The sequence below is a fragment of the Pogonomyrmex barbatus genome, unplaced genomic scaffold (genome assembly GCF_055798465.1).
Source record: "Pogonomyrmex barbatus isolate J1 unplaced genomic scaffold, ASM5579846v1 scaffold22, whole genome shotgun sequence".
Lineage (NCBI taxonomy): Eukaryota > Metazoa > Arthropoda > Insecta > Hymenoptera > Formicidae > Pogonomyrmex > Pogonomyrmex barbatus.
The window spans coordinates 1,491,543-1,519,365 of NW_028297119.1; the positions used below are offsets into that span (position 1 = coordinate 1,491,543).

General features: G+C 29.3%; 3 protein-coding genes and 3 long non-coding RNA genes across 12 annotated transcripts; 3 read left to right on the plus strand and 3 right to left on the minus strand.

Annotated features, from left to right (window-relative positions):
* Positions 1–818: 818 nt before the first annotated feature.
* ClC-c (chloride channel protein 3) lies at positions 819–7,779 on the minus strand. 6 transcript variants are annotated; one of them, XM_011638510.2, is made up of 11 exons: positions 7,451–7,778; positions 6,453–6,565; positions 5,961–6,138; positions 4,341–4,690; positions 4,063–4,224; positions 3,287–3,574; positions 2,966–3,148; positions 2,680–2,894; positions 1,946–2,506; positions 1,486–1,863; positions 819–1,419 (listed from the first exon to the last, which is right to left on the minus strand). In XM_011638510.2, exons 2-11 carry the CDS (start codon positions 6,549–6,551, stop codon positions 1,329–1,331), a joined length of 2,505 nt encoding a protein of 834 aa, XP_011636812.1. In that variant the 5' UTR covers positions 6,552–6,565; positions 7,451–7,778; the 3' UTR covers positions 819–1,328. The 6 variants fall into 6 exon arrangements, with proteins under 6 accessions (XP_011636812.1, XP_088934442.1, XP_088934441.1 ...); XM_089078316.1 differs by lacking the exon at positions 7,451–7,778 and adding an exon at positions 7,353–7,398 and having other exon boundaries at positions 4,341–4,684; XM_089078315.1 differs by lacking the exon at positions 7,451–7,778 and adding an exon at positions 7,353–7,398.
* Positions 7,780–7,844: 65 nt separating this feature from the next.
* On the plus strand, positions 7,845–9,819 carry LOC148936428 (uncharacterized). The gene is made up of 2 exons (XR_016139559.1): positions 7,845–8,938; positions 9,011–9,819. It is a non-coding gene; the product is annotated as an uncharacterized LOC148936428 (long non-coding RNA).
* Positions 9,820–10,405: 586 nt separating this feature from the next.
* LOC148936429 (uncharacterized) lies at positions 10,406–12,819 on the plus strand. Its single transcript, XR_016139560.1, has 2 exons — positions 10,406–10,540; positions 10,643–12,819. It is a non-coding gene; the product is annotated as an uncharacterized LOC148936429 (long non-coding RNA).
* Positions 12,713–15,341, minus strand: LOC105424404 (uncharacterized). Its single transcript, XR_016139549.1, has 2 exons — positions 13,673–15,341; positions 12,713–12,927 (listed from the first exon to the last, which is right to left on the minus strand). It is a non-coding gene; the product is annotated as an uncharacterized LOC105424404 (long non-coding RNA).
* Positions 15,342–19,457: 4,116 nt separating this feature from the next.
* Positions 19,458–20,786, plus strand: LOC148936430 (proteasome assembly chaperone 2). 2 transcript variants are annotated; one of them, XM_089078293.1, is made up of 3 exons: positions 19,458–20,096; positions 20,170–20,359; positions 20,444–20,786. In XM_089078293.1, the coding sequence occupies exons 1-3, from the start codon at positions 19,764–19,766 to the stop codon at positions 20,584–20,586; spliced, it is 666 nt and encodes a 221-aa protein (XP_088934419.1). In that variant the 5' UTR covers positions 19,458–19,763; the 3' UTR covers positions 20,587–20,786. The 2 variants fall into 2 exon arrangements, with proteins under 2 accessions (XP_088934419.1, XP_088934418.1); XM_089078292.1 differs by having other exon boundaries at positions 19,460–20,096; positions 20,170–20,786.
* Positions 20,787–20,909: 123 nt separating this feature from the next.
* Tapdelta (Translocon-associated protein delta) lies at positions 20,910–21,963 on the minus strand. The gene is made up of 2 exons (XM_089078294.1): positions 21,531–21,963; positions 20,910–21,208 (listed from the first exon to the last, which is right to left on the minus strand). The coding sequence occupies exons 1-2, from the start codon at positions 21,777–21,779 to the stop codon at positions 20,948–20,950; spliced, it is 510 nt and encodes a 169-aa protein (XP_088934420.1). The 5' UTR covers positions 21,780–21,963; the 3' UTR covers positions 20,910–20,947.
* Positions 21,964–27,823: the final 5,860 nt, after the last annotated feature.

Here is a 27,823-nt window from a genome sequence, read left to right on the forward strand (position 1 = left end):
CGTATATAATTATATATCAATATATGTATGTATATATATATATATATATATATATATATATATGTACATACAATACAAATCACACACATACACACACACACACATACACACATACATTTTATATATATATATATATATATATGTAAAATTGTTCATTGTGTTGTTAAGAAATACATTTATTATTATATGTAGAAATTTTAGAGAAATATCTTTTTTATTTTACACGAAATAATTTTTTTTTTTTTCAATGTTCTACACGCTCTCTTTATGACCTAATACACAAAATGAAATAATATCGCATTATACTTATGTAAAAAATCTTGTAATATGTTAATTAAATAATATCAACATTCATAGACAAAGTATTTAACATATTTAGAAATATATAAACATTTACATATATATATATATATATATATATATATATATATATGATTGGCCTAATAATTAATTTTTAATTTATATGAAACAGTGATTTTATTACTTTTAAATGATACAATGATATATAGATCTTTGATTACATATTTATTTCATTAAAATATTTTCTAGGATGGATTTGTATTTAGTCAAAATACATTGATTTAAAGAAATATAATTCAGTTTTATAAGTAGCTAGAATATGAATTTAAGTAAATATTTAAAATTAATAAAAAATTAATTTATAAAAAGATAATAAGATATATTAAGGAAAATAATAAAAAAATAAAAGAAATTAATCATGCATAATCATGGAATTAATATGGGATTAAAAATATGTTTAGGATGTGATAAGATATATTATTAAATAATATTTATAATTATCTTAATGTTATAAGAAATATTTTGTATAACATATATTTTATGCAATTACAATGCCATTCAGAAAATTATATATATTGTAACAATGATCACACACACACATTGTTTTCAATAATGAATTAAATTGATCATTCATGATGTAAATGATTTATTATATAATTTCCAAAAAAGAACTGCAGATATAATAAATTATTTATATCACAAACTGTCAACCTGACTTATTATTAATTACAATAAAAAAATAATTCTGATTGACCAGATACATGATAAAATATTCAAAAGAAAAAGCTTTTCTTTCATTCAAATAGATAAATATACAAATTTAATGATCTAAATCTATCGCACGTTTACTTCTACCTAGTTACATAGTGTTATAATAATTTATAAATGTGCAGATAGATTGATAGAGTAGATAAAATACATTTTAATTAAATTCATATAAATTATCTCTGTATATATGTTTTTCATTCTTTTTAAGCTAATGCTAATCGAATTGATAATCTCAAATTGGCTATTCGCAGCAGCAAAGTTTAATTAAATAAAACAGAATTTGGATCCTCATTGTCGAGCTGCTTCACGTGCCTCAGAACGTCTTTCTTTGTAATTACACCTAGTAGTCGCCTATATAAGAAATTTTAATTTAAATTAAATTCAAAGACTATATTAACTAGTGATTTGTATACGTACCCATTATGTGTAACTAGAGTTTGACGTAATCCCAGTTTTCGGAACATATCAACTACAGTTTCCATGGGAGTTTGGTCTGTAATGGTGATCGGGGCCATATCTAATATTTTTTTTAATTTTAAGGGTGGTGGCGAATGGTTCTGAATATTGTTTCCATTAGTAAAGACAACTAATGACTGCCTGCTAATATCTTCAATCATCCTTTTAGCATTAGCAATAGCAAGATTGAGATCTCGTCGTAAAACAAAACCAACAAGATATTGAGATTCCTTAGAAACTATTACAGGAAAACCATTATGTTCAGTTTCTTTAAGCAAGTTCTCTACATCTTCAACTGTCATTGAATCTTGAGTAAGAACGTGAAGAGCTTCGTTTCGCCTGTAAAAATTGAAAATATGTAAGCATAAATATCTGTTAAAATATACTGAAATAGATATACAACATGAATTATTTTAATTACTTGGGTTGCATAACATCTGCTGCCAAAGTTGTATGTTGAAATTCATCCTTGCTATCCAGGAAAGGATATCCATTTAAACCAATATGAGCGTCATAGATGCCTTGTTTCCCAAGAGCATCGCCGACCCATTTACTCGCCATAGCTGCAGCCATTAAAGGTACAATATACCGTACACCGCCCGTTAATTCAAACATAATAACAACTAAAGAAACGGTCATTCTGGTTACGCCTCCGAGAACAGCAGCAGCCCCAACCATTGCATATAATCCAGGTGTTATACAGTCAACACCCATGGAACACTCTTCACTGAACATCCATATGTGAGGATAATTATAAGCAAGTTGTTCCATTCCTATTCCTACAATACGACCCATTATTGCTCCCAGACAGAGGGAAGGAATAAACAAGCCACAAGGAACTTTCATGCCAAACGTGAATATTGTCATAATAAGTTTTAATATAAGCGCCAACACGAGTAGCCATATAGCTTTGTAGACTCCTGGACCAGCTGCAGCAATCTCAATTGCAGATTTCACAGCAGTGAAATTTCTGTTATAATCGCTGTTGGACAAAAAATTTGTGTATATTAATTATATTACGTTAAGAAAAATTAATTATAGGTAATCATCATCTATTATATTTATAGTAACATAATAAAATGTAACATTATATATTTTTAATATAAAATCTTTTATATAAATCTTTTAATATAAAATCTTTTTATATTTACTAACCATAACATATCCGCATTTGATACCCCACATTGACTAAACAATAAGTAAATAAGTTGACTGGTGTTCATCCTTGTATATGGATTAGGATATCCGATTACTGCTGTCACTACTGTTACAATTAACACTTCAGTAACGGGATATTGTCCCAATTTGGAAGTTTTACGATATCGACACCAAAATAAATTTGCTTTGATGAATAATGTTGCTATTACTCCCTGCCGAAACAAATCACTTTTTATATAGGTATTTTTGATAGATTTAATACATAATAATAAAAGTTACATACCCCAATTATGCCGAGCATAACAAAAGGAATCAATTCAAAGAATATCCAAGGTTTATTATATTCTACATAAAACAATACTGAATGTTCATTTCCAAATGGATTTATGGAACGTAGGACGAAAGCAGCTATCAAAGCACAAAAGAACGATCGCCATAAAGTTTTTAATGGAAAATAATAGCTGACCTAAAACAAATATACATAATTTAAAGATATAGATATATTATTACTCTACATATTTTGCTAAAATACTTAATTTGATAAAATCTTAAAATTGTTTCTTAAAATATAAAATATAAAATTATTATTTTCTAAATATTTTACCTCTTCTAAGCTAAATAAAACACCGCCTATTGGGGCTCCGAAAGCAACGGAAACTCCTGCCGCGGCCGCGGCAGACAAAATTTCTCTTTTCTTCGCTTCATTCCTACCATACTTTGGAAATAGATAAGAAAATATATTTCCTATACAGCATGCAATGTGTACCATGGGACCTTCTTTTCCTAAGCTTAAACCCGCCGATACAGAAAGAATCAGACCTACTGATTTAATAATCAGTGTCCATTTACCTAAATATCCACGAATAATAAAGCCACTCAAAATTGTTTTTATCTAAAAAAGAGAAATATATAAATAGAAATATATAAATAGAATCATTAAATAAATAATTTATTGGACTAAATAATGTTTATAATATACAGGGTGTAGGGTCCCGTAGCACTGTCATCGCTCGTGAGAAGGTAGATGGGAGCGAGATAAATGAAAATGTCTTATACTATTTTGCAATATTCGCAAAATAGGATGAATGGGAAGAATGAGCGGCGGCTACTATCTTTCCTCTCTCCGCGCGCGCTCCGTTCATCGCCGAGCGCCGGATGGCCATTGTCGTCGCTGAGTCGTCCTACGGGTTAGGCGAGCGAACGCTTTCTCCTCGCGCGCTCTTATTTGTACAACTTTAATATTTAATAACTCGAAAATTATTGCAAATATCGCAAATTGATATAAGACATTTTGATTTATCTCGTTCCCGCCTACTCACGAACGATGAGAACAGTGCTATGGGACCCTATATTTATTCTAAAAAAAGATAATAAATTTACTTCAGGTATTCCAGAGCCACAAGCATAGGGAGCAAACATTCGCACTAAAGACGCAGAAAGTGCTGCAAACAGGAGCGCCCATGCTGTATAAAATAAATATGAAATTGTATAAGGCCCTGCACCCTCTTTTGACTGATTAAATACTTCGGGCCATGTCCACCACTGTAAATAACAAAATATTATAAATATAATTAATAAATATTAATTAAATTAAGGAAAGAATTCAATAGTTATCAGAACTAATTTGTAGCTACAATTAAAAAAAATCGTGTATTTACCTGCGAACAGTTTCCACCATCGAACGTAGTCTCATTATAACTCCAGCAACATTGTTCTTTATTTAGCCAAAAAGCTTGTGGACAGATACCAAATTTGAGATCCGTCATCCAGGAAGCGCCAATATCTATAACACCAGCCGCCACTCCCGTAAAAAGCCCGACTAGCAAAACGCACAGCCATCCAGACCATGCATCATGAGCTCCTTTTATCAAACCCCAGATAGAATCATGCTTTTTCTTCACAATATAACGATGTCGCATCCGATCTCGCGCGATATCTCGTTGCCAATCGATGGTATGAAAATCGTCATATTGTCCGATCCCAGGGATGTCATCAGAGTCAACTGAAACTTATAAAATAAAGTACAAAATTTCATAATAACAGAATATTTTGTAATATTTGATATAACTTTTAAGAGATACACTTTAATATATTTAAAATTTTATATATACATATATACATTATATATATATATATATATATATATATATATATATATATATATAAAACAAATATCTTAGATTGTGTTAATGTAAAATAATTATAAACACATTTTTTCAATATGAATATGAATGTATCTTTTTCTTTCTTATTGACCTTCAACTTATTCAAAATTCAATATATATATCAGATATAATTAAAATAAGATTTTAAAATAGAACGAAAAGAAAAAAAACATTTTAGTTTAGTCTAGTATTCATTCTTCTTTATCTATTTTATCTTACCTACTTATTTACCTACATACACACACGCACGCACGAATTAATCATTCCGTTATAGATATGATAAAGTAAATTTCAACATTACAATTTGGAAATATACTAACTACTTATCTTTTTTTCACATTGCAATAAATTGTGGGATATTTTAAAAAAGTAAAAGCTATTTTTGAAATTCTGATGATGAAATAAATATTTTTGAAATTGAATAAGTTTAATTATGGAAAATTTTTTCATAATTAAAAATATATTTTATTTTAACCATAATTGGGAAGAATCCATAAAAATATTATTATATTCTGCTGAAGGGACAAAGAAGTCATAATAAATTTATACTTGTAAAACTGGTCCATTCTTAATAAGTAATAACTTGATAAATACTTTATTAATTTAGAAATCTTATCCAATTAAATAATTCAAAACGAGCATATCTATTTATCCATTGTCATAATTTGATTGCACCCATATTTTTACTTTTTTATCATTAATTAATTAAGTTTGCAATTGTTTCTGTTAACTTACACATTTTGTCACTATGACATGCCGCGAGTGCAAAGAAAATTGGTTCAATTGTTTAACTGATATCACTCAGGTTAAACTTCAGATCAGATGAGTAGATCAATGGATAAGATGAATAGATCAACAGATGTCCCTCAAATTTCTTCAGCAGGAAGAGATAATATGATGATAGTTCATATTAGAGTATAGATTAAACCAATAATAGGTGCAATACTATTAAACTCCATAACAAAGTTACGCAAATGGATTTATTCCTAGCTTTGTAAAATTTCTTCTATACTTCTTTATAATGCTTGCTAAAAATAAATAAAAATTTTACATAATATTCCGGAATTGAACAATGCGTGTATGAAATCAATTGAAAAAACTTAAATAGCTTACTATGGGAAGATGCATCATCGATGCGGACGCAATCCGATAACACGTTATTATCTGAATGAGATGTGTGATAATTGATATCCAGCATGTCGTCGTCGCTACTTAAATTTGTTTCGCGTCTTATAGTTCCAGTTCGTAGTCGTACATCTTCTGTATTAGTAATATCACCATACTTTATATTCTGAAAATATGAAATTTATCATACAAAATTTATCATAAATTCTGTCTGTTTTTAGCAACATTACCCTTTATTTTTATAGTTTATCTATAGTTTAAACATTAATAATTTTAGAGTACAAAATAAGGATACATTAAATAAAATTTATGATGAAAATAAAATACATAATTTTATAAAATTTAAAATTTATAAAAAATTTTAACATATTGTAAAATGCAAGATTATTTGATAAATAAAATAAAAATAAGATATTTTTACACAAAAACAAGTTGATAATTATATTATAAAGCAAGAAGACGCAGATTGGAACAACATACCTTTGCATCAACTGAATGATATGTTGTAACTGCATTTGCATTCGAATGAAGGATTGCTGAATTCAAGGATGCTGTACCTTTCAGTGGAAACTTCTCCATGGCATCATGATAATCTAATTTTGCACAATATAAAATATTATTTCGAAAGGTAAATACAAAGATTCGTTATAAAAACTATACGCAAGAGAAATTGAGAGTTCTAGTGCCATGCAAGATACTAAATATTCTATTTGCAGGCACATTAATATACAATTCCATTGGCTCTGCTATAATCCTTCTTTAATTCTCCAAGTGGATGCTACATGATATAATTAGAATAACATATTTATGATACAGCAGAATTGCAGATACTTCATCCATTATAGATTATACAAGTGTATCATACATTGTCTACATAATAAAGTTTATGTAATAAGTTTACTATAAAAAATATCAGTTTTTTCTTTAATATTAATTTCTACCAATATAGATTAATTTTAATCTTGGTTTAATTTACTTTTAAATTACTTTATTTTTAATTTTTAAAAAACTAAAGAAAGATACAAATAAATTAAATCGAAATTTAAATTACTATACATTAGTAGAAATGGATATTATCTCTGTGATTTGCATCTTCTTGTTCAAAAAGGAAAAAAAAAAGAGAAATTTGTTAAAAAGTCAAATATACATCGAACATATGCTAAATTGATATGCTGTCAAAGTGAAATTATTTTTATTAACAACTCTTCAAAATAAATATAAAACGAATAAATAAATAAAACACAGTACAATATATTCGAGATACCATATGACAACTTTTTCTTTCCCCATCACACGCGAACGTCACAAAATTTCTCTCGCAAACGAATTAAGCTTAGAAAATATGTTGCAGATATGTTCGAAGCTGCGTTTCGAGCTTACTTCTGAGTTTCCTTTTCATACAACATTTCATTCTTTGAATTCGATAAGGTTATCCCTCCCAACTTATTTCACACGTAACGAAGCGCTCGTGCACTTACCATTTTTAAATAAAAACTCCTCGTGTTTTATCTGCGAACACCGATCACTATGTCCTAAATTAGATTATACCAGACTAATTTAACAATTTCACGACAATAAAATTCCGTCGTATTATACTTCACTATCTACTCCGTACAAATCCTCCCTTATGGAATCAAAAGTAACAAGACAGATGGTGCGTTCCTTTATTCACTCCGAGTACTATCAGTACTACGAATAGCATTCTGATATAGGATATGCTTTCCATTTAGTGACACAAGTCGACACAAGTATCATTTTGTCCTTGTTAATCATTAAAAGCCAAGAAAGATAGAAGACGATCTTGCGTCGACTTGTGTCGCTAAATGGAAAGTACCCATAGAAAGCAGTGCACTACGAAAGTATTGCCTTGAATTCTATGACGTCATTGATTGACGTACTTCCTGTTGCGGCTACTGCAATCAGCGAGGTAAAGCAGTCAGAGTACAAAGATGGCTGTTTCCAGGTAAAAACTTTTGAAATTATGGTTGAAATAACTTTGATTGATGCTGAAGAAAATAAAGTGTATAATATGAAATAATATAATAAAATGAAATTATTATAATATTATATAATATTATGAAATTATTATTATTATTATTATTAATTTTTATTTATTATTTATTTTTTATTATTATTAATTATTTTATATATATTATATTTAATACATATAATAAAATTATATTTTTTTAAATATTAGATATGCCAGCCATTATTTCAATTCAGCTTCAAAAAACATACTGCCACTGCGTTTCTTTATAATCTTGAAACAGTTAAAAAGCGCACGAAACTAAAACGGAACGATAATTCCTCAGTACACTTCCATTACGTCATAGCATGAGCACTCGGAGTGAATAAAGGAACGCACCCAGAGAATATGAAGTTTTATGTAAAGGCTATATCGCATAGAAGAGCAATAAAATTTGAGCGAATCGACAAAATTGACCAATCATAGCTAATGTCTAAACTCTACTTCACGTTCTTGAGGATCCTTACTTATGATTGATTCTAACGTTAAGTTTACAACGTTCTATTTTTCTATTTTTTACAGTGTAATTCAGTAAATTAATGAAGTTTCATCACAGTATTTGTAATAATTTACTACATCTCATTAATTAATACGTTAATTAATACGAAAAATTGTACCGTGTTCTATATATACCCTAATAGCATTCGTCTATTCTGAGAACGTTCCACGGGATATCATACAAGTATATTCGAGATATTCTCCGAACATTCGAAATACGTACTGCGATATACTGTGAAACTGTGTATTTAGATCGTTACTACCGCTCACTAACCTAATCTCTAACATGTACTGGAGAATATCCCGCAGTATAGCCATAGGATGAAAATGGCTTAAAAATAATATCATGTAGGGCATGCATAAGGATATCCCAAACAGCCATCATGAAAAGATCGTAGATTATAGATCGTGTAAATCTATAATATATGTGACATCTCTTACGGTAAATAAGTAAAAAAAATGAGAGAAAATAATGAAACATTTTTTATCTTGTATCACTGGTATGTTTCTAAAGCGGTCATCCATCCTATTTGGGATCCTACTCGATGCTGCTTAACTTCTATAATGGGATGAAACCTGCAACCGAAATAATGATGGGAAGGTGTGCGTCACGGAGCCCGACCACGAACCAGTCGTGAAAACTTGTAATTATTTTGCGAAAAAATATCACCTTAGCCAGGAATCGAAACCTGGATCTCCTGCTTACCGGGTAGGCATCTTATTCCTTCGACTACCGAGGCATGTGATGATATTTATCGCAAATAACGTGTTTAGAATAACACGTCAACAACACAATGATACACATATATACGTATATTACAATATACATGTATACATGTATTCTCTTAAATCTCCACGACCGGTACTCCAGAGAGATGATGGTCCTATTCTCTCGATGGATGCAGGTCGGACTGCAGCGGCGACACCCTCCAACGCCAGCAAATATACAAATAATCCTCCTGGAGCACGACAGGAGAGATTGCATCAAGCATGGCTCGAGCCCCCGAATAAGAAATAAATGAACACAGAATTTTGACATAAAATATTATACATTCGATTAATGAATATTATTATATTGTCATATAAATAGTCTCAATTTTAAAATTTCGATTGCATATATAATATTGTATTCTTAAATAGATAATTTAATTACATATTTAGAGCTGTGAACCTATTGTAAGAATTAGACGACCGTAAGCGGTCATGAAAGAGATTCGGAATATAAACAGCTAACAGAGAGGAGCCATCGTGGTCGTGCAGACTAAGTGTCGGATTGATAGACGAGGGATCCCGAGTTCAAATCCAGTCGGTCTCCGTTAATTTTTTCCGAATCTAATAGATATCTTTCAATATAGCAAATATTTTTTTTATTTATATATTATAGTTAATTAAAAAAGATAATAATTAATAATGTTATTTCATTATTTATTCATTAAAAATAACTTTAAATGACGATATATTTATGACGATAATATTTCACGACAAAGGTTACGTTTATTTTATGTCATTATTTAATACACTGATGTCGAATGACGAAAAATAACTTCGAATCATCGTCATAACATTCAGTTATACAGAATATTTATAAATACAGAATATTCGTATGATATCATATACTGTTAAAGTATATTCGGTATATTCTGAAGATGGACTTAAGAATACGAGAAATGATATATCAAGATGTCATATGAATGTTTTTTGTATTAGGCCATAGTACGTATGACCACAGTCTTTTAGTACGAATGTAGAATATTCGAATGATAAGTGCTATTAGGGTACTCGTCAACTATTGCAAAAATTACAAAATAATACAGGACTTTTCGACTCAGTTTAGTCTGTTCTACCTGCATATGAGCGCTTGGCCATTTTTTTGGAACATCCTGTATATATATATATATATACTTGTGTGTGTGTGTGTGTGTGTGTGTGTGTGTGTGTGTGTGTGGAGTAAGATGCAAGACATGCATGTGTTGCATGTATCAATACTCGCGTGTGCTATGAGCTGATTGCATCGAATGCCTCACGTAATCGCTCGCATTGGATAGTAAGTTGCATCGTTCCTGCCTATCTTCTGTATGCGATCCATAATTCGCGAACTGTTTTCTCTTATAATTTAAAAACTAAGCTTCTGATAAAAATTTAATAGAGGAAAAATCATCTTAAGCCAGCGGCACACGATGCTCTTTTTTCTGTTGATTTGCTAGTTGAATTCGTGTGCTTGCTATTAACAGCGGTACTGGCAGCGATGTTGGCTATTCTGCTGGCTTGGCTTCACACGATGCGTTTTCATCCTACTAATTACTGAACGCTCACTCAATTGTTGAGTGTAGTTGCAGCCATGGAGCAAATTATTGCACATTGTCGTAGAAATATAATTATATTATTTTTACTTATTGAAAATTTACGACGGAATCAACATCGCCGACATTTGTGGAGTCGACAGTGACTGCAACGCCGAGATATACATGACAGTGTTCTTACAATGTTATTTACAGAATTTGGATAAGTATAAATTGAGTATAAATTAAAATTTTTTGTGACATTTACTTTTATTGTTTTATATGTTTTATATTTCTTGTTTGTAGACCTGAAGATCCAAGTTCTTTTAAAAATTATATTCGAATGCAGGAAGAAGTTATGGATGAATTATTACTTCTCATTAATTCATATATTGAAAAGAAAGATACTGTAATGGGGAAAGCAATTTATTCTCGGATGAGACTGAGTGCAACTATCCGATATTTAGCAACTGGTAACTCATTTTAATATCTCGCATATTCCACAAGAATTGCTCCAAATACTCTGTCGCAGATTATACCAGAAACATTGCAAGCTATCATTACAGTACTAGAAAAAAATGTAATATCATTTCCATCTAAGCCTGAAGATTGGGAAATTGTTGTATGAAATCTAAAGCTCAGAATTTTTTTGTACACCTAATATAATACTTAGAAAGTATGCGGCATTTACACATTAATCAATTCACAGAAATAACTGTAAATTTCTTGTAATGTTTTTGGTATAATGTGCGACAGAATATTTGGAGCAATTTTTGTGGAATATATGAGATCTTGAAATAAGTTGTCAGTTGCTAAATATCAGATGATTACATTCAGTCTTATCCGAGAAAAAATTGCTTTCCTCATTACAATGTCTTTCTTTTCAATATAGAATATAGAATAATAAAAAATGCAATCCAAAGAGCAAACAGCAAAATATACATTTTGCATATGTGTATAAAATCTACTTTGCTACAGCAAATGATATATATATATATATAATATATAATAATAAGATATATATATATATATATATAATATATAATAATAAGATATAATATATATATATATATATATATATATAGGATATAAAACAACTCTGAATCTATTAGCAAAAATACCAAATACATTTTCAGCAGTTCTTTGTGCCTTACTCAACCTATACTTATATACATCTGTTTCATGTTAAACCATATTCTGAATATAACTATAATTTTATTAAATTTGCACATAAAGAAAAAGCATTATTTCTGATAATTACATATTTTGAAATTAAAAAAAGCAGAATGCTTGTGGCAAATTAAGAGCATTTTCTTTTAATTTTATTCAGTAATAAAAAATGAAACATTGAAACTAATAAACTAAAGTTGTTTTACTTTATAACTTTTAAAAATAAAAAAAAGAATAAAGAATATTAAGTAAAATTTTGTTTTCATATAAAAAAAAAATAGAAAAAAATCAGAAAAAAATAGAAAGAAAGTACTCATAATTTCAAGTTTATCTTAGACTATCTTAGTTTATCAGTCTTTCAGTTCTATCAGTTAAAATATTGCTTTTTCTAGATCTTCAGTGCTGGCACTTATGATCATTTGAACTAATTTATTCATTATTTGAAATTTAAATCTTTCATTTTTAAAACGTTTTAATATTGATCCTATAAATACCATATAGGTATCAATAGGATCTGAGGCATTTAAAATATTATTAGTTTCATTTGTTGACTTTATAACTACGGGTTGTTTTATTGAATCTGTTAATGTCTTAATAGCTCCAGTATAATTGCCGTCAGTATTTAATTTGTTTCTTTGTGATTTTGGGTATCGGAGATGGACAAGGTGTGCGACTGTTGATTCTTGATGAAGATGTGGTAGAATTTGTTGAACTAATTGAAAGAGGTGGACGAGGATTATTTATAGGAAAAAATGTTCTATCAGGAGTTATAAATATAAATATATTTGAATGAAAATTGATAATTGGTGAAAACTGATCATTGATTGATGTCTATAGGTATAACTTCTGATGATTTAGTAAAAATTGAAGTTGATTCGGTTGTGGATTTATCAGTACAATTCTCCATTGGATACGTATTTTCTCTTTCCAATTATTCCTCATTCATTTCAGAAAATCCTTCAATCTCAAATAGTTCTTCATTCTACAGTACAAAAATATAAACAATGTAAAAAGATAAATAATACTGTTATTAAGAAACAATAAAATTCTAACAGTTTACAGACAATAAAAATAAATAATTTATAAAATACAAAATTATAATAAAAATAATTTATAGTTATTTACATTGATTATTTAATTTTTAGTATAAAAGTCACATTTTATCTCATTTAAAGTCAATCGTTTTTCTGTAAAATTTTTCTTTATAGAATTTCGACTTTTCCGAGGCATAAAATAAGTTTCTAAATATTTTAAATGATTAATTACCAGAGATTCGGTTTATACACCTATAAATATTTTAAAAAACAAGCTTTGGTGAAAATAAAACAATAAATATTAAGCCATTAATTAAAGAATTCTCAAAAAGATTAAATAATAAAACAAGAATAAATAAGAATCAAATGCTGTAAATAATGCGCACAAATTAACAAATATTAGTATTATTATTAGAATAAATTACAAACAAAAATATTTGAATGTTTTGACTCTTTTTCCTCATCACTGAAATTTCTATGAATGTATATATGCAATTTTCCATTGAGTAGTCAAAAAAAAAATCGAAATGTTTGAACATATTTTCATTAGTAATTTATTTTAATATCACATTCAGTTTACTAATTTGTGCGTATCAACTGTAATGCTTAACTCTCATTTGTCAAAAAAAAATCATAAGAATTGATGTAAGATAAATTAGACAGGTTAGAAATAAATTAGATTTTTATACTTACATCGTTAGTACCAGTTTCAGATTTTATTGACGATTTCACTTTTGCATTTTCGATATTAAATTGAGTTCGCAAATAGTGAAACTTTGTGGTGCATTCATTTTCTACAATGCCAAGTCTAAATATTGAGACAGTGGCACATACTCTCTTTAATGCCTCATTTCGAACATATTTATTGTGATAATTAGGTGTGTTTGTTGCATATAAACATGATTCTTCTTGTAGGCCTCTATTAGAGATAAAATAGCTTTCTTTGACCATTTTTTTTTTCATTTTCTTTGCAAGACGTCATATTCCACTTTAGCAAAGTGACAGAACACTTGAATATGAAGAGCACTTTGATCACATAACTAACCTGATTTATGGAGATCGTATCGTTAATTTATGCCAGAATCGATAAAGTTGAACATTATTACAATGTTTTTATTTATAGAATCTCTATAAACAAAAGTATTGTAATCGTTCAACTTTACTGGTTCCGGCATAAAAGTTAGGTTATGGCCCTCAAATCAGCTTTATATTTTGATTGGCTCTTACTATGAGGTAATACAGAATCAAGCAAGAAAAATAGCATCAGATCAATCACGAAAATCTAGCAGACCAATCAACAGCGTGGCCAACAGGCTACACAATTTTCATTATAACAGTAAGATTGCCAACAAAAGAGCAAGCAAGAATTTCAGCAGGAAAAAAAGCATCGTGTGCCGTTGGCTTTAGAATCGACTCAGGAATATGACATTTTAAGGACAAATTGTTCATGACGAATCACCCTGTATATATATATATATATATATGAATATATCTTATCTCAAAGAAAGGAAGATAAGAAGGAAAGGTGTGCGTCACGGCGGGACCCGACCACGAATCAGTCGTGAAAACTCGTAATTATTTTGCGAAAAAATATCACCTCAATCAGGAATCGAACCTAGATCTCCTGCTTACCGGGCAAGCATCTTATCCTTTCAACTACCAAAGCATGTGATGATATTTATCGCAATAATATATATATTTATTTAGAATTATATAGTATTTATTTAGAACAACACATCAACAATACAATGATATACACACATATACATATATATTATATATATATGTGATGTACATATATATACATATACGTGTGTATGTGTGTGTGTGCGCGCGCGCGCGCGCGCGTATGTATGTATATATATTTTGGTTATTTTCCAATAATAAAAAAAAAACAGTAAAAGATTTTTATTATTTCACGCAATTGGCTATTGTATAGAGAATTCTTTAATTTTAAAAAATTTTCCTTTTCGATAAACAATTGTATATTTTGTGCTCGTCTTACTAAAAAATATTAAAATTCATAAGTTAATTTTAAAATTTAAAATTAATTGAAGTTTGAGCTTAAAATCTCATTCAATAAAATAAAGTATCAAAATTGTGTTCAACGTATAGATTGAGCTTGTGACGTTGGTGAGGAGCGTTGTCCACGATGTGTTGAATTTGATGACGGAAAAAGATGTTGGCGGTGGTGAGATTCGAAACCTAGGTCCTCAGGTGTCTAAGACTTGGCGCGCTACCACTGCGCTATGCGGGCCATGGTACTTTTCGTGGATACTTTGCTAGATATTAATTGTGAGCGGAGGACCGCCACAAGCTTAAAAAGAATCTCGAAATCTTATCAGACAATTCAAACTTTACTGTTTTGCTTTGAACAACTGTAAAGCCTGTTCTACAATGCGTCGCATGTCGCAGCAACAAGTCACAATAATTAACCAATCACAGACGAATGTGGGGAGTATATTTGATTGTGATTGGTCCATTCTTATGGCCTCAACACCGACACACGACGTATTGTAGAATAGACCTAAGGCCTGTTCTACAATGCGTCGTGTGTCGATATCGGCTGTCGTTAATCGCTTTGTATGTGTATGTCGGATATGAATACGACTTGCTATTCTACAATTGAGTCGCAAGTTGGAACAAAAATGTAAGCATGGATATCGAAATGTTAAAAGTTTATTCAAATTTATTATTAATTTAGATGCAAATTATAAAAGTAAGATTACTTTTAAAGAATGTAAAAGAATGTAAAAGAATAATATTACAAAATACACCATTAAATTAAAAATATAAAAACTAGAAATTAATCTTCTATGAGTTACATGAGAAATTAAAAACAGCATATTTCTATATAATTTCTATTCCTTTATCAGTTCATATCTAGAACCAGATGGTAGTAATTTTTGTCACCTATTCTCTCTGCTAAACATATCCCTCAAACATGACCAACGTTTTTCGATTTTTTTAGCTATAAAAAAAATTTATATTATAAGACGTTTTTATGTTATATAGTGATAATTTAGAAAATAAAAAATTATCTGACATTTATTTCATATTTATTTATTTTTTAAATTTTTTTGCCACACATTTTTTTCTAATATTTTTTAAATCCGCATCACGTTTATCATATATGCTATGATTTTCACGAAAAATATCAATAATTATTTCATCTGATCCCATGATAATTAGTGATCCCATGATAAAATATAAAATGTATATCCTGAAATCAAACTTTCACTACGCTAATATCCGTAAAATAAAGGTTATATTTCGACCAGTCGTGTCATAAAAATCTGAAAAGATAGGAGTTGACCATCTTCTATTCCGAAAACGACAGCCGACTGATGACAACTTTATACGACAGCCGACAACGCAATGCGCCCAATATTCGATTTTGTCATATGACGTATTGTAGAACAAGTCTTAAGCCTAGTCTATAATGACATAACATAAGGCTGTAAGGCATGGTTATAACAATCTACTTAAATGAATTATTTTCATTTCTTATGCTTAACAATCTTATGTCACAATATAACTGTGCTATATTGTTCTTACAACCATGCCTTATAGCCTTATAGCCTTATGTTATGTCATTGTAGACTAGGCTTTAGGCTTGTTCTACAATGCGTTGTATGTTGGTGTCGTGAGTCGTAGGCCATAAAAATGGGCCACAATCAAGTATTCCCCACATTCGTCTGTAATTGTAACTCCATTCTTACGGCCCACGACCCACGACACCGACACATGACGCATTGTAGAATAGGCCTGGCAGCACACATTTCTGCATAATGCATAAGAAAATTAATCAATCATAGTGCTCCTATTATGTCCCGAGATGGCGTAGAATGGTTAATGGAAATTTAAGAAGGGATATCTAATGTATTTATGTTCAATGGCAATATTGGATATGATTAAACTATATTTTCGGATTGGAACCCGTGACTGAGCGGAAATCGCGGGGAAATATGTTTTGTTAATATAATAATCGGGATATGATATTGTATTGTAAAGTTATGATTGTTGGTGTAATTGATTGTGAAATTATGATTCAAAGTTATTTAATATGACAGAAAGAAATGATTTCTTGGGTTATTGTAAAATATAACACGAATAAATAGTTACATTAAAATAATAATAATAAAGAAAATAATAATAATAATATAATAATAGCAATGAAAATATTAATGAAAATTATATCGTGAAATATAGTGATGAATAAAATAATGCCATAATATCGGAAATACAAGTTTACATATATATGAATATTTGATTTATGCAAAAGATGAGAGTGGTATAAGCTTAATTATATATGAAATGGGAATGGAAATTAGAAAATATTAAATAGGAATGATAAGTAAATAATGTGTAAATTTAAAAATATACGATTAAGGAATATTAATATACATATATATATATATATATATTTTTTTTCTATATATATATATATATAAAAACAGAGATATTGACGTTGAACATAGACTGACGTAGATGTAATAATAATATGAATGAAATACAACTTAATCAATATAAAAATATGAAATATGTAATAATAATGAGATAAGATGTGAATATGATAATTAAATTCTAAGTTATCTTTGAAATTATATAGATAATGATATTAAAACGAAGTGAAAATCAATAATATAATATAAGCAAATTAAATAATATAAGAAAATCAGTAATATAATATAAGTAAATCGAATAATATAATATAAGAAAATCAAATAATATAATATAGGCAAATCAAATAATATTCCAAATAGTATTAGAAGTAATGATTATCTTAAATTGTTAGAGGTAAGTTATTAAACATATTAGAATTCTAGTGATTTCCTTTTCCTTTCCTTTACTTTTTCTTTGTAATTATAAGATTCAGCGGTTTGAAATAGTGACTGCACTCTCTGACAATTTGGTAACGACTGCCGCGTCTGCGTCCAAGCCGTATCTCTAGGATAGAATAGGGCCCGATGCAAAGGGGAGGGGCAAACAAAGCACTCCTCGACTGAGCATTTTATTTCGTGCTACGGTTATTTACGCAAAAATAGAAAAAGATAAATGGAAAAGAAAAAAAGAAAAATAAAGCTAAGACCTAATATTTTTTGGAGATATATTGATTAATACTTAATAATAAATCTTATTATCGCAAAACAAGAATTCATTTAATGTTTTCATCAGTTAAATTTTCGTTGCGCAACGAAAGACTGTCCGAACTAGCCTTGATTGGAAAGTTTATATTAGGAATATTTTGAGTGCGATAAGCCTCCCCTTTAGTATAAACTAAAATCGTCGCTCCTTTTCTACAATTGCAACATCGAAAACCGAAGAAGAGACGATTCAAGAAAAAGAAAATTACGTTATAAAATTATATTTCCCAAAAGAAAGCAATAATAATAGTAATAAAATAAAATTATATCTTTTATCACAAGACGAAAGAAAATGAGTTCTCGTTTTATTATTAATTTAATTATTTTAATAATAAAAGTTATATAAAAGAAAAAGGAAATATATATATATATATATATATATATATATATGTATAAAATGATAAAACTGTAAAATAATAAAAGTTAAATGATAAAAGTTATATGTCTTAATATTTAAAATCGCGCATGCATTAACCTAATACGCTCGACTGCATCTACATCATTTCGAATGAATGTACGCAAGTTTTAATTTTTTGCGGACGTTACTCCATTTCTACTCCCACAATAGAAATGAAAAATTCTGATTGATTCATTTTCTTATGCGTAATGCATTATGCAGAAGTGTATGCTCCTGCCCTAACTTTTTCTCTTTTATCGACTTTATATATAAAAATTGTAGATAGGAATACTAATGCTATTTGTTCTTTGTAGGCTGAAATCTGGACAAATTTATTGTACTACAGAGATAGTCTCTATAATTCCATTATTAAATATGTCCATACTGGTTATACTGCGATATTTATATATTACCGAGTAGTGATGCGAAAATTTGAAAGAATCGATTCTGACATTCGATTTTTTCTTTTTATCAAATTGATTTTTAGAATCGATTAATCGATTACAAAAAAAAATCGATTCTTAAGAATCGTTTCTCTTAGGCTGACCTGACACTCTAACTAGATCGCAGCGTTAAACTAGATCACTGATTAAAAATGACCATTCAGATTTCACTATTCTGTTTAATTTTGATCATGTGATCTAATTTGACCCTAAAATCCAACGTCATAACATCAGGTGAAAACGCACTCTTAAAGCTGCTACTTTGTGGAAAAGCGAGGAAAATTTGAAAAATTATGTAATAATGCAAAGAAATTGGAAAAATTAGAGAAATTTCAAAACAATTAAAAAATCTTATTTAATAATATAAAATGAGAATCAAAGAATCGATTCTTTAAAGAAGGGAATCGATTCAGTAAGAATCAAGATTTTAAAAAATCGATTAAAAATCGATTATTTATTGTCCAGAATAATCGATTTTTCAAGAATCGGAAAAGAATTTCGCATCACTATTACCGAGTTCTTTTCGGGTTGTTGAGTGGTTCGGACGTTCTTTATCCCCACATAAATTTTTGTATTGCGTCATCACGATTTTCTTCGATTTTTGTTTACGCATTTGTCGTCGTTCTCTCAATTATATTTTTCAAATTAAATCGTGGCCTGTATTGACGCCGTATGGCAGCCTTGGCCAAATATAAAGAATAAGGAGAAGAAGATATATTACCGGTTGAGTATCGATGTTGTGACATTACTTGGCATTATTTACTTTAATTAAAATAAAAAGATCGTTAAATGTAAAAATGATTAAACTAATGGAGGACATTGATTTGGAAAATTATACGCTTATATTACCATCAGTGGCGATTGGAAACGTTGGCCAATTGTCTGTCGATTTACTCATCTCAAATCTTAACCTTTCAAAAATTGGCCAGATTTTTGATGCGGCATTCGTGCCTATCGTTGGTGCAAACGCTTATTATGAACATTCGAGCGAGATCATTACAGCGATTGATATTTATGCGGGCATTAAGGAACGCATCATTGCTATACAAATCCGTTCGCCATATGTGGACGAACTTACAGATTTCTTTAACGAAATAGCGCAATTTGTTACTGAAAGAAAAATAGCTAAAGTAATATCCCAATCTATTGTTTTAACAATTTCATTTATGTAACTTTCTTTTTTTAAATGTGTTTTTTTTATAGGTAATTATTCTTGCAAGCAGTCATGATTACGAAAAGAAAGAAATCCAACCGCAGCACCTTAAATTCAGATATGTTATATCTCCTAGTATGCAAACCAAGATTGGTAAACTTTTTGATGATCTCAATTGGATTCCGCATAAACCAAAGATTGTATCTGATATGATCACAGAAGAGAGATTGTGGATACCAGGTGGTGGATTTGCAAAGAGCTTCTTTAACTTTTTGTCTAATGTTGATATTCCTTGTACTATCTTGTTTAAATTCTGTTCCGAAGGAGATAACATAGAAGATGCAATAGCTCTAGTGCATTACTTGGATCAATGGATACATGTATTGGAAACAAGCATTAATAATTTAAAGTATCCACCATCTTGGAAGCACTTATTTGGCAAACCACCATCACAGGATTTATATTGAATATATATATATATATATATATGTGTGTGTGTGTGTGTGTGTGTGTGTGTGTGTGTGTGTGTGTGTGTGTGTGTGTGTGTGCGTGTGCGTGCGTGCGTGTGTTATTAAAATATTTGATGTAATCTAAAATAGAACTTAATTTTGTATAATAATTTTATTATATAAAAAATAAATTATAGTGTATATATGTAAAAAACAAATTTCTTATTATTTAGATAGATATAATAAATTATAATATACTTTGAAAACTTATAACAAATATACTCACAGGGATATATAAGTAACTTTACTAAATTCTTTCCAAAAATAAATACATGTTTGAATATTTTTTACAAGTTTATTTTTTTAATAAGAGAATTTTCTATACTAGAAGCTTGTACTTTGCAGAAAATGCAGAATAGGATACAAGAATAGCCAAAAATGCAGCTAAGAATTCAGAGTTTACCCAAGGGCCAAGGAATACACCTGGGTTATTAAGAACAACTACTGCCAAAGGATTTACACTATCAGGATCTTCTCCATTCCTTATTGCTTTACGAACAGCAACATATTTTTCTTCATCATATAATTTTATGTAATAATCACCAGATCTTGCCTTTTTAACATCTTCTGTCCAAGATATCTGTAGCACAAGCAAAATAATTTTATGAGTACATTATTGTTAACAATTTTTATTGAAATACTAAATCAAATATTTAATTTTTAATTATCAGATTAAAACAAAAATAAGTAAAGTTATGAAATATCTAAATATATTTAGAGATATCTACAGATCTCTAAATATTGTTATTTTTATTGTGAGTCATTTACAATTTCGTTTAATTTCTACCAATATTTATTAATTTTAAATTGAAAAAGTTAAGCTAAACATCGGAAAAAGTAGACATAATGCAGATGTAATTCGATCGATGAGACAAACAATGTCAAGGAAGTATATTTATCACCTGATATTTATTATCAGCGCTCAATCTGACCGCTGGCAATGTCTTGCCCTCGACTTCGGCATACAAGCTGATTCCCTTCACGCCATTGCTGCATTTCAACACGAATTGCATAGTAAAGGCGACATTCGTGAGAACTGTCGCATCTTCCGTCACATATGATGAAGCGACAATCTCGGGTTTCTGACAGGTCTCAGCGAGAGCCATGGAAATTATGCTTGTTAATGCGCACAAGAAGATAATCTTATTCATCTTGTGAATTTTGCGTTTTCTCTTTAACAGTATGACACCTATTCACGACGGACGTTAGTTGGAAAATGCACCTTTCAACCTCCACCTACCAACATGTACCAACTGCAACTTCTAACTTCTAACTGGCCACAATCGATCCGACCACATGTCACCACATGCCACGTCGATGAGATTGGAACTCGCGTCTCCTATCGTAATTCGTAATACATTGTTCAGTGTCATCTGGGAGTCAATCATGTAACTTCACGTGAAATTTTTCACTTTTCATTTTTCACACCTTAACATTTCACGTGAAACTTTTCACGTACAGCGATTATGTATGTAGCTTGGAAAATGAAATCATGAAACATAATTTCATAAGTTTTATAGCTAATGAAAATTATTTTATTGGTACAGTCATCGACAAGATACTATTAAAGACCAACGATCTTACGAAAGTTAGCGGAGCAAGAAAAATTCACTGTATGCTAACGCCTTCTTCGAAAAAGTGCGACCAGAGTAAAAAACAAAATAACAAACATATCGATAAGATATTATTAGATTCACAGTGAATACATTTCACTTTTCTTATCCCAAAATGTTATTAGTTAAGGAATTCGTACGGCATAGCAGATAATGTAAAAATTAATAACGTAATAATAATTTACAAGAAAATAAAAATAGATTCAAGTTAAAAAAAAATAACTATATAAGTTATTATTATATTTATAAATGTCAAAACTATATTAAATAAGAAAAAAACATAAATACTTAGAAACAATACAATTTAAGAACTCCGTATAATTAATAAATTAAAATAAAATTAACAAAGAGACAAATAGAAAAGTATAAGACGCTAGTCGAAATATTTTTTGTGATTAGAATTCTTACCAAAGCATTAGAATACATTCAGAAGTATATGAAAAGTGTATTGGACTATCAGATGTGCCGACATTTAAACAGCGTTTCATATTAATACTCATTTGGACTGTATCTATTTATTTAAAAATCGTACATTTTTTTACATTATCGCAAATGCCTTTAGAACTCTTTAAAAAATCCTTTAATATGTTCAGAATTATACGAAAAGTATATTTGTTAAATCAAAACTCTGAGTTATTGGCGTTTCAGCTCAATTTGTTTATTGCAGTGATAATTAACTTCAACTTATTTAAAATTTTTTTTTGTTTTTATATGAGAGAACTCTTTATAGAACTATAAATTTTTCAAAATCTTATGTTTGCAAGCGTCGGAACTCGTTTAGGACAAAATGTGCCGCAGCGTGAATCTGGCGTCCACTTTGTCCAAATCGATTTTTTCGTTTTAATGCAAAAACTATTTGTTTAACCTATCAGGAACTGTAGAACTATTAAAAAGGAAGCCAAAACTCTCAATAATGTATGATTTTTTCCGCAAAATGAGACGCCAGCTTTACGCACACTTTTTTTTTGTTCTCATTGTCGGTAAGACTAAAATATTTACTATAATAGTATTGTATATTAACTCTGAATCACTTAGTTATTAAAATATAATTAATTTATTTATTAAAACTATTGTTTGAAAAAGTATTTGTTGATATTTGTTCTAAAAAAAAAAATAAAAAAACTATATTAAAAACTATAATTTTAGTTAACATCTAAATATTATTAAAAGTACTAGAAATAATTTGTTTTAATATAAGGAACATCTTTTAAATTAATTAAATAATTAATTAAATAATATTAATTAAATAATAGTAATAATTATAATAATTAAATAAACTAAATAATAAAGTAATTAAATTAACTAAATACTTAGGTAGCAAGATGTCGTCAATATAATGTCTATTTTAAGTCATTAATATCATCAAACACGTCATAAAAGACGTTAAAAAGAACACATAAGTGTCGGTCCACAATAGGTGATTTAAGCTTTAAGAAGTAAGAAATTGACCAATTATAATCGAATATGAAAAAAATACTCGACTATGATTGGTCAATTTCTTACGGCTTAAAGATTAAATATTTATTGTGGACCGACACTAATGACGTTTATAAGTTAAAAAGAACACATAATGACGTTTATAAGTGACAGATCGATGATGTGATACTTATGACGACAAAATAACGGTTACATTCCGATATTGACTGCTAGTACTAAATTTATAATATACGTGACACCTTTTACGAAAAATAAATTTAAAAAATTAAAAAATTAAAAAAAGTGAAAGTGCTAAAAACATCTTTTATCTTCTATCGCTGCATGTTTTTAAAACGGCCCACCCATCTTTACCTGCTCGATGCTGCTTAACTTGCACATGGGATGAAACCTGCTATTAAAATGATGATATAAGTGAATATGGGATCTTGATATAAAATATGATAGATCTGATTAATGAATGTTATTATGTTGTATAAATAGTCTCAATTTTAAAATCTCAATTGCATATGTAATTTTTGTAGATAATTTAATTACATATATAGAGCCGTGAATTTATATTATTTTTAATAAGAATCATTGTTTTTATAAAAATTGTTTATAAATTGTTGTATATATTTAATTTATTTGTTTATTTAATTATTTGTTAATAATTGTATGTTAAATATGGAAAATATTTTTCTTATTTATATATTATAATTAATTAAGAAAGATAGTAAATAATAATGTTATTTCATTTATTCATTAAAAATGACTTAAAAATAATGAAGACATATTTATGATAATATTTATGATATATTTACGATAATATATCATGACAAATGTTATGTTTATTTTATATCATTATTTAGTATACTGACGTAGAATTCGGGGGCTCGAGCCATGCTTGATGCAATTTCTCCTGTCGTGCTCCAGGAGGATTATTTGTATATTTGCCAATGGCGTTGGAGGGTGTCGCCGCTGCAGTCCGACCTGCATCCATCGAGAGAATAGGACCATCATCTCTCTGGAGTACCAAGTAGCTCTTAGTGGAGTAGTGAAGTAGATTCTACCGCTCCTACTTGCGAGATGGTGCACATAAGAAACGTCAGTCTCGACACGAAAGAGTGAAGTGCATTCGGGAGAATAGGACCATCATCTCTCTGGAATACCGGTCGTGGGGATTCGAAAGAATACATGTATATGTGTATATTGTAATATATATATATGTATCATTGTATTGTTGACGTGTTATTCTAAATACGTTATTTGCGATAAATATCATCACATGCCTCGGTAGTCGAAAGGATAAGATGCCTGCCCGGTAAGCAGGAGATCCAGGTTCGATTCCTGGCTGAGGTGGTATTTTTTCGCAAAATAATTACGAGTTTTCACGACTGGTTCGTGGTCGGGCCCCGCCGTGACGCACACCCTCCCTTCTTATTTGATGAAAAATGACCTTAAATCATCATCATAATGGCATCATCTTGCTAGTTGGGTAATTACTTTAAATTAAATAATTAATTAAAAATAAACATTCAGCGGATGTTTATATTTACATATTTGAACAAAATATATATTATAATAATTTTACAGAAACATGTAAAAGTTTTGAAAATAGATTGATAATAATGTCGCACGTCGTCAATTCGGCAACTTAAGGTCCAACATCATATTGCTAGTTTTGCTATAAGCTTGAGAGAGAAAACAGAACAGATCGTATATCCTTTTCTACCACTCGAAGCTAATGCCTGACTCGGCGGGCCGAGTGTTTATGCAGCATTATGCTTGCAGAGTACACGACATGGGCCATGCTTCAATGTGTGTGTCAGCATACACTGAACTGTGAACCTATATCCGTGTATGTTGCATAGTATCAATTTCGACTACTCTCGGACGGTAAAAAGGAATAGGACTATTATCTTATTCTCTTACACTCGAAGCGCTGCGCGAGGAGAATAGAGATACTATCGTACTCTCTCGCCCTCGATACGCTGTACGATGTTCGGTGTCTCCTACGTTTTCGGTTACCGCTCGCTATTGTTGACATATAGCGTATCCATTGAAAAAAAAACGGTAATAAACAGTATTAATAATATGAATGAATTGCAGAATTGATAATACGAAACGAAAATCCTTATATATGATTATTATATTTTACATATAATATTTATTACAATAAGGTAATATATAATTTTATGTATAAAAATTATAAACAATATAATAAATAAGAATACATATAAAATTATTTTTGTCGTAATTTTTATCTCTTAATATTTAATTTTTATTTCTTAATTACATTTTGATTGAAACACATTTTTATTTTATATTTAAGTAATTTTAAATTCAAGTTTCTAAATTACCGCAAAACTTTTTGTACTATTTTTAAATGCAATCTAAGATAATCTCATAATTTTTTCATTGTAAATAAAAATAGTCCTTAAATTTCCATAATGTAAATATATATTATTAAATCTTCGTTAAATTTTCTCAATTAATTTACGCTCAATTACTTAAAAGAAAATAACAATAAGAAAAAGGAGAAAGGAAGAAAAGAAAAAAAGAAGGATTTTTGAAAAAGAATTTAATGTTTAGAATTTACATGTTTTCGAAAATTTGTTTTGTAACAAATTGTCTCATTTAATTTCTCAGGTTCTCATATTCCGTATGTAACTATCAATAATGATTGATGTCATTAGCAGCGAAAAGCATTGTGCCAGTTTTACGCTCTTACGGACAACCATAAGCTGATTAGCTACCGCTTCAAGCTGTTAAAGATATATAATAACACTATTAAGAAGAAATAATACGAAGAAAAATTAATTAAAAAATTTTTATTTAACATATAAGATATAATATAATTTATTAATAGATAGAAAATAGACTTTGGATATATTTTCATTAAATATTAATACATTCTTTAGGAACACTTTATTATTAATTCTTTAACTTTTTATTTTAATACATTTTTTGTGTTATAAAATTATCGATTTCAAAACTATCGATTTCAGAAATATTTTGCATTAAAGACAGTTAATTAAATCAATGATTCAACAATATCCTAAAAAATCAATAACTATGTTATGCTTTTGTTTTAATAATCAAGTTTTAATAATCTTTGTTTCAATTATACAATAGTATATTGATATATTATATAGTATATTGATATATATTTCGAATGAAAGTGGTTGGCATGGTTTAAAGGGGGACACATGATGGAAATGTGGACTTGACTTTGAGTGACCTTGTCAAAATCAGGTCAAGGTCATTAATATTTTTTTAAGTGGAAACCCTTATTTTTTTATTACATATTAGTGCTTATCTCGAGAGCTTTCCAAAACACTATAATAAAGTTACTTTTTGTTAAGTTATAAGGCAAGATCACTGATTCGGCCAACTAATAATAAGTAATAATTAATTAATATTGTTTCCATTAAGTTTTAGAAAAATAATAATTTAATATTTTAATTTATTACTTTTCCAGCAAAAAATTAATTGTTTATATTAGGTGTACAAAAAAGTTCTGAGTTTTTTTTTTTGTAAAATTCAATCTTTATTCAAAAACAAAAAATATTAATCAGCGAAATATTCCTCGTTTGCATCAACGACCTTTTGCCATCTTTCGGGTAGCTTGCGAATTCCTTGACGATAGAAGCTCATCGGCTTCGAAGCGATAAAATCATCAATGCATTTTCTCTTCAAATCTCACGAAATGTGTATCAGTCAAATGATGCTGCAGCGACCGAAATAGATAGTAATCGGAAGGCGCCATCTATATGCCGCGTGCGGGAGAAGTTCCCAGCCTAACGCAAAGATATGGTCCTGAGTCGCTTTCGCAACATGTGGTCGAGCATTATCATGAAGCAAGATCACTTTACGACGTCCTTGGCCAGTAAATGGCCTCTTTTCTTCTAATGCATCGCTCAAATTGGTCAATTGTTGTTGGTAACGGTCTGCTGTGATTTCACCCGGTTGTAACAACTCGTAATACAACACATCTTTCCAATCCCAGATACAGAGCAAAACCTTCTTGGCGTGGATACTGGGCTTTGGCATCGATGTCGAAGGTTGATCAGGGTCAACCCATGATTTTCTATGTTTAGGGTTATCATAAAGAATCCACTTTTCATCGCCTGTAATGATTTTGTGCAGAAAATCTTTTTTCCAGA

Coding starts and splice junctions, on each gene's coding strand:
- Tapdelta (XM_089078294.1), bottom strand. CDS start 21,779: ATGAATAAGATTATCTTCTTGTGCGCATTAACAAGCATAATTTCCATG. Junction 21,209..21,530: donor GCGCTGATAATAAATATCAG/GTGATAAATATA, acceptor CTTGTGCTACAG/ATATCTTGGACAGAAGATGT.
- ClC-c (XM_089078315.1), bottom strand. CDS start 7,383: ATGAAATGTTGTATGAAAAGGAAACTCAGAA. Junction 4,691..5,960: donor CGATGATGCATCTTCCCATA/GTAAGCTATTTA, acceptor TTATTTTATAAG/TTTCAGTTGACTCTGATGAC. Junction 3,149..3,286: donor TTTTATTTAGCTTAGAAGAG/GTAAAATATTTA, acceptor TATTTGTTTTAG/GTCAGCTATTATTTTCCATT.
- LOC148936430 (XM_089078292.1), top strand. CDS start 19,764: ATGATTAAACTAATGGAGGACATTGATTTGGAAAATTATACGCTTATA. Junction 20,097..20,169: donor CTGAAAGAAAAATAGCTAAA/GTAATATCCCAA, acceptor TTTTTTTTATAG/GTAATTATTCTTGCAAGCAG.